We start from the raw sequence: 7,521 nt of genomic DNA, 5'->3' as shown, positions 1-7,521 counted from the left end.
TTACTTTTTTAATGCATTAGTGCTATTAGTGGTGATATTTTTAGTGGGATGAATCATTGTTGTTTCTCATTAAAGATGTCCTAAACTACTAATCTAATTCCATCAAAACTAAACTGTAAAGGTGAAAATATACTTTGTAATGGCAATGACTGATAGAATATCATAAATGAGACTTAATGAATAATTTTACTTTTACTAATCCAATCATAGGTAACATAATACATTTTCACTACATTACTGGGATTGATATCATCTACACTCTATGGTATTAATGGTCCTAAAAAGTCAGATTAATGACTATAATGATTTTCTCTTAGTTTGTTAATAATATAATGGGCATCTTCCATTTTAACTATGAAATGAAAATGATATATCATTTTCTATATTTCCATTAAGTACCTTAACATCATTATTATTTTTGATAAATCATAATGATAGTTCTTACATTTTATATCTTGTGTCATTTTGATTCTTGTATTTTTAATTGATATAATTTTGATCCTTAATTTAAAATTTGCTATCAATTTAGTCCAATTGATAACGCTATTACTGTTTTTGATAAAAAATTTATCACTGAATTAGTTGAAACTAATTTATTAAATTGAACAAGTTTATAATTTTGTCTCTTAAAGTATGGCATATGTCACCTATGTACATATTTTTTTATTAAAAACATTAACAATTGTAAATAATTAGACTAAATTAAGATAAAATCACAAATTTAAGATCAAAATTGAGTCAATTATGATTATAGGGATTAAAATAACACAATGATCAAGATACACGAACTATTAATATAATTTGTCCTTCTTTTTTTTTTTTACAATAATAATAGAAATCTTAATTAGTATATCAACAAACATAACACCTAAAACGTGAGATATACCTATAAAATCCATCCCTTCACATATGTCCTAAACATTGTATCGAGTTAATACGTTTGTTTGTAGATTAGTTAGGCATCGTTTGGGAAGAAGGGTTGGGTTGGGTTGAGTTGGGTTGGGTTTGGAATTATTTTAGTCGCAAAAAGATAAAATAAATTTTTTAATCCAATAAGACAAAATATCATATCCAACTCATAATCATTACCATTTTTCTCTCACAAAAAGTTAAAAAATTTAAAAAGTCCTTCTCAAAACGAGACTTTTTAGTCACAGGATAAAATAATAAAAAAATCAAAAAGTCAACCCACTTTTCAAACAAATCCTTAGTATTTTCGCAAGAAAAATGATATATGAGTTCATTTTTTTAACCTATGTTCTAAACTCATAATGCCTTAAAGAGATGATTGACTAAATGATTAAAAAATATATGAGAGAATTATCTTAGATATTATAATTTATTATCACGACATTAGGGTCTGTTTGGGAAGATGGTTTGTGGCTAAAATAGTCATTTTTTATGGCTATTTTAGCCACAACAAACAAAACATCACATCTAACTTATAATCATTACACTATTCTCTCACAAAAAAAAGTCAAAAAGTCCTTCCCAAATCAAGTTTTTTTAGCCTAGACAAAAATAGTCAAAAAAAATCAAAAAGTCAAAAAGCCAACACACTTTTCAAACCAACCCTAACTTAAAAAAAAAAGTAGATCTAACTTTTGAATTAGAATAATAACGACATTTTAACATTATTTGTTTATTATTATTATTATTATTGTATTGAGGCCTATTTTGTGAAGAGTCAAGTAAGAGTGTAGTTTTTATTTATTTATTACAAATAGAAGTGTAAAAAATAGAAAGGTAATGTAACTTAAATAAGTTAAAAAGTTAAAAAAGATGACTTATAAGTCACTTCTCAAAAGAGACTTGAATTATTTACAACCAATAATTTAAGAAATTAATTTGGTTTATTTTGAAAAATTAGTTAAAAGTTAATTTTTTTTATATTTTTTTAAAAAATAGATAAATGATATAATCTAAAATATGTTAAAAACTAATAATTAACTTTTAATCAAGTTGTCAAAGTATCCCTTCGTATACTTTCATAATTTAATGGTCAAAATGATATTTATGAATAATTCAAGAGGCATTGGGTAAATAACTCTTACTATTACGTCAACATGGCTTTAAATTATGTTCCCCAAGCGCAGTGAACGTGTGTGTGAACATCACAGTTCTGTTAGAACAGCACAAACTACACGAGAGACCCCTGTCTCTCTCTCTCAAAACCCCTCTCTCTCCTGACTTCCCAACTTGTTTCTCATTGCTCACCTCTCTCTTCTCTCTCTCTCTCTCTCTCTCCAATTGCGACCTGTTTCGCAACCATGTTGGAGAATCCTTAACATCACAACTTCCCAAATCACCAGATCGCCGGACTCCGCCATGGACCTCCCGGCGGAGATTCAACCTCCGGCCGCCGCCGCCGCCTCTTTCCTCCGCTAAATGCAACCACTAACCACCCTTCAACCCCTCCAACAACAACGATGACACCTCAGCCTTCACCCCAAAATCCCCCCAACCCTTGAAAAAAATCGAATTTTTCACATACATTTTGCTCTATAACACTCTCTCATTCATCAATTACCCGTGTTGTCGCAACAATGGCGGCAACTAACACCGCAACCCAACCCGTGGAGTCCTCGTCGGCAGCTCCATCGGCCGACGAGGTGGCCGCGAAGGCGGTGCAGAAGAGGTACGAAGGGTTGGTGATGGTGCGGACCAAAGCGATTAAGGGCAAAGGGGCTTGGTATTGGGCACACCTGGAGCCCATATTGGTTCATAATTCCGATACGGGTTTGCCTAAAGCTGTGAAATTGAGGTGTTCTCTTTGTGACGCTCTCTTCTCTGCTTCGAACCCATCAAGGACTGCTTCAGAGCATCTCAAGAGAGGGACTTGCCCGAATTTCAATTCCGCCCCAAAACCCATTTCCTCTGTTTCTCCCACTTCGCTTCCTGGTCTCACTTCCCCTTCTTCTACTTCTCACCACCATCCTAACCACCGCAAACGCTCTTCTTCCGGTGGTCGAGGCGGCGGAGCTTCTTCTTCTTCTTCTTACCAGGTTCCTCCGCTTGCTATTGTTGATCCGACCCGGTTTTCGGTGGAGCTTGCTTACCCGCCGGCGGTGTCGGTGGCTACTGTTGTTACGGCGAGTGCTGGCGGAAGCGGCGGCGGTTGTTTTTATGGTCAGCAACAGCATTTGATGTTGTCAGGTGGGAAAGAAGATTTGGGTGCTTTAGCTATGTTGGAAGACAGTGTGAAGAAGCTGAAAAGTCCAAAAGCGTCGGCTGGACCAACTCTAAGCAAGACCCAGATTGATTCAGCACTTGATTATCTTGCTGATTGGGTCTATGAGTCTTGTGGGTCTGTCTCATTTTCAAGTCTTGAGCACCCCAAATTCAAAGCTTTTCTTAACCAGGTCGGATTGCCGGCGGTTTCGCGGAGAGATTTCATCGGCGGTAGACTAGATGCTAAGTATGAGGAAGCAAAGGCAGAGTCAGAAGTAAGAATTCGAGATGCGATGTTCTTTCAAATTTCATCTGATGGATGGAAACCCAAAAACTATGGACATGGTGGGGAAGAGAATTTGGTGAATTTAGCTGTGAATCTTCCCAATGGGACTAGTGTGTTTCGTAGAGCAGTGTTTACTAGTGGGTCTGTGCCTTCAAAATATGCAGAGGAGGTTTTATGGGACACTATCAGGGATATCTGTGGGAATCTCGTTCATCAATGTGTAGGTATAGTTTCAGACAAGTTTAAGGCCAAGGCATTGAAGAGTTTAGAGAGTCAACATCATTGGATGGTTAATCTTTCTTGTCAGTTTCAAGGGTTCAATAGTTTGATTAAGGACTTGAGTAAGGAGCTTCCATTGTTCATGAATGTGACTGAGAATTGTTTAAAACTAGCAAATTTTGTCAATAACCAGTCTCAAATTCGAAACGCTTTCCATAAGTATCAGTTGCAAGAGTATGGGCAAGCTGGGTTGTTAAGAGTACCCTTGCGTGACTACGACAAATCAAACTTTGGACCTGTGCACACCATGGTGGAGGACATACTGAGCTGGGCTCGAGCACTTCAGTTGGTCTTGCTCGATGAATCGTTCAAGATAGTGTCCATGGAGGAACAAATTGCTAGAGAGATTGAGGATATGATGAGGGATCCCCATTTTTGGAATGAATTGGAAGCGGTGCACTCATTGGTTAAACTGATCAAGGGAATGGCTCAGGAAATTGAGACAGAAAGGCCATTGGTTGGGCAATGCATTCCTCTATGGGATGAACTCAGAGCCAAAGTGAAGGATTGGAGTTCTAGATTCCACATTGCTGAAGGACCTGTAGAGAAGGTGATTGATAGACGATTCAGAAAGAACTATCATGCAGCATGGGCTGCTGCATTTATTCTCGATCCATTTTATCTAATTAGGGACGCCAGTGGGAAGTACCTACCGCCCTTCAAATGCTTGACACCTGAGCAAGAAAAGGATGTGGACAAGCTCATAACCCGGCTTGTGTCAAGGGAGGAGGCTCATATTGCTTTAATGGAGCTTATGAAATGGAGAACTGAAGGGCTCGATCCGGTATATGCACAAGCTGTGCAGTTGAAGCAGAGAGACCCCATTACAGGAAAGATGAAAATTGCCAATCCCCAAAGCAGTAGGCTTGTGTGGGAAACTTACCTTACTCAATTCAAGTCATTGGGGAAAGTTGCAGTGAGGCTCATCTTCCTTCATGCAACTTCATGTGGGTTCAAAAGCAATTGGTCTTTCTTGAGATGGGTTAGTGCCCACGGGCACTCTAGGGTAAGCGTGGACAGGGCTCAGAAATTGATATTTATTGCTGCTCATTCGAAGCTTGAGAGGCGGGATTTTTCTACTGATGAAGAAAAAGATGCAGAGCTGTTCGCCTTGGCAAACGGTGAGGATGATGTACTGCATGATGTTTTTTGTTGATGCATCTTCAGTGTAACATTTTGTCTCTCCTTTAGAATGTCAGATTTGTAGAATTTATTGAATTCTTTTTATTACTTTCACTTTTTGGAATATTGTGGGTCTGTGGGTGGGAGGGAGAAGGTTACAGGTAGAAGTTGAATTATGCATATTTACTACTTCAGACCTCCATGGTTCACGGCATTGCTCACTCCCATCTGAGTCTGATTTGATGGGTTTGCAGAAAAGAAACTGTTATTGCTTGTGATGATAAACATGAGTTGTAAAAACATTAAGATTTTATGAAATTTTGATTCCTTAAGTAATTTGGGATGAATAATGTTTATGAAAGGGAAGGTTTTTATTTCTCCATTGGTTTTAATTTCAAATTTTCCAATGTTGAATCAGATTTCTATGAGGTTTGCGCATTTGTCAGTTGTGTAGAACTGATTTGCCTCTCCTGCGGATCTCTTCTTTCAAGACTTTCAGTTTGCTTCAAGACCCTAATTACATATTCTGTGCATTATTCGAGTTTTTCAACATTAAAGTTATTGTTGGAACCATGCTTTAATCCTATACATATCACTCTTCACCTTCTGAAAGTACAAGGAAAAAACTCTGCACTGAGATTGTATTGCTTTGTTGAAGACCATGTTTAGTTAATAAGGTATTAGCCTCTCATCATTGTAAATTCACTGTTGTTCATTAAGAGTGCTATTTTCTGTTCTTTTTTCGTTTTTTGAGGGACATTAAGAGTGCTATTTAATTTGTAAGTTCATGTGATAATTGGCTACTGTTCTTGAGTTTTATTTTTTTTCATGTAATCGTTTCTTCCTTAGGAGCTTGATAAAATGTCTGCGCGCGATTCAATGTGTCCAGTTTTTGTTTGTATGTGTTATTGGATCCAATGCAGAATGATTGTTGATCTTTGTTCTTTTTGGTATGAAAACTTTTGCACTATCATCTGTTCCTTTATCTGCTCAAAAGAGGTCTAATTTCTAGCTAAATTGTGATGGAGTTTGAAGTCTAGAATCAGTACACCCAAAATCAGCAACGGGAGAGCACAAACCTTACCAACCATGTCTAGTGACGATCTGAGTCAAATTTTGCATGGACTTCAGGTTTAGGTTCAGTTATGGAGCTTAATATCACTACTAGCATATTCCAAAACTAGGTAAGGTTCTTCCCATTTGTGACAACCTCTAGCTGTCATATTTACTTATTTAGTTTATACTTTACTGATCTACTGAGCCTTTTTGACTCATCTATTCCTTTTTGTTATTAGTGCTTGAAGCATCACTAATGGGCATAAGAGAGAATGGTTAAAATGTTGAATAGATCGTTTGTTGTTAGTTAGACTGAAGGATTAACTGATATATCTTGCTATTCTTTTTTTCTTTTTCTCACTTTTTTTAATAATTGCAGAAGCATTTGACAAAGATATTAGATTGGAGAGGCCTCCCTAAAGATGCTTGGTTTGTTCAGTAATAGAAATTGTTAGATCACGACTGAAGAGGATTTTGCAAGAAATGTCCAAGAACCAACTTGATTTGTAATTTTTGCTGTCAAGTTTCTTTTGGAAAGAGGCCAAGCTAGAGGTTGCGATGCTCCAACTCATTTCATTGATAGTGAGCAAAAGGATTTGCAACATGGGTCAACAACCTCGGAAGGACCCAAGAGCATATATCCTTCTAGCCGGGGAAGCACTTGTTGTCACTGTTGTTATCTCATCCCTATCTTGTGGTTTATGTGTCTTTTAAAGGGAGTGGTGCCCCACCATGAAAGAAGTGGAAGTCTATTTCCAAGTTTTGGTTGTTATGGAGAGGAGAGATAAAAAGGGCCCTTAATTTAAATCATCTTTGGGTAACTTCTCTTTAAAACATTCCAAAACTCGTATCGTTCATGCAGACTCATTGGATGATGCTCCACATGATTGCAAAATAAAGGGTTTTGAGAGGACCCAAAGTAGAGGAAGACTGTTGGCATGAAGCAACACAGAAGATGCTTTGATAACGATTCGCCAACGAAGTTGAATGGATATTGCTGGTTACAGATAGCTTTGAGACTTGGAAGAACCAAAACTAGCAAGCAAGCAAGCAATGGTGGAGGAGAGGAGGTTCTTTTACTTGTTTCCATATTTGATCCATGAATTATTCACCGTTAATATATTTATTATACCACAGATAAATGTTGTAAAGCTTATTGGTTTGTATTTGATTTTTGATTTTTGATTCTCTGTCAAAATCTATTCCTGTATGTTATGAATAAAAAGTCTTTTTACTTTTATTGCCTATATGATTTTGCAGGGGAAAAAAAAAAGTGTAAATATATCTGTTGTCCTGTTTAGACTCCTGTAAGAACTAGCCATTCAAAACATTACAAAAAAAATTTAGTTTGATGTTTCTCGATCTTGTATGATTTGTCACTGTCTACTCAAATTGCAAGTGGGTAAGTTTTTTTGGTTATCGACTGCTATTTTTACCTCATTATTTTCACATAATAAATGGGTTAAGATTGTGTATATTGTCTCTCTCAAATTTTGTTTTAGTTGGAGTCTCGTGCATTCGATTACTTTTTAAAAATTCAATAATTGAATATAAGCTAGTCAAGAATAAGCCCTAAATGAGTATATTGATCAAAATCCTATTATTGT

General features: G+C 36.5%; 1 protein-coding gene across 3 annotated transcripts; it reads left to right on the top strand.

The window, feature by feature from the left end:
* Positions 1-2,103: 2,103 nt before the first annotated feature.
* Positions 2,104-7,161, top strand: LOC114262039 (uncharacterized). 3 transcript variants are annotated; one of them, XM_028202370.2, is made up of 2 exons: positions 2,104-4,857; positions 6,294-7,161. In XM_028202370.2, exons 1-2 carry the CDS (start codon positions 2,547-2,549, stop codon positions 6,332-6,334), a joined length of 2,352 nt encoding a protein of 783 aa, XP_028058171.1. In that variant the 5' UTR covers positions 2,104-2,546; the 3' UTR covers positions 6,335-7,161. The 3 variants fall into 3 exon arrangements, with proteins under 3 accessions (XP_028058171.1, XP_028058172.1, XP_028058170.2); XM_028202369.2 differs by lacking the exon at positions 6,294-7,161 and adding an exon at positions 5,277-5,763 and having other exon boundaries at positions 2,159-4,857; XM_028202371.2 differs by lacking the exon at positions 6,294-7,161 and having other exon boundaries at positions 2,110-5,190.
* Positions 7,162-7,521: the final 360 nt, after the last annotated feature.

The sequence above is a fragment of the Camellia sinensis genome, chromosome 13 (genome assembly GCF_055761805.1).
Source record: "Camellia sinensis isolate YWXY chromosome 13, ASM5576180v1, whole genome shotgun sequence".
NCBI classification, from domain to species: Eukaryota; Viridiplantae; Streptophyta; class Magnoliopsida; order Ericales; family Theaceae; genus Camellia; species Camellia sinensis.
This window is presented reverse-complemented; position numbering and strand designations above follow the sequence as displayed.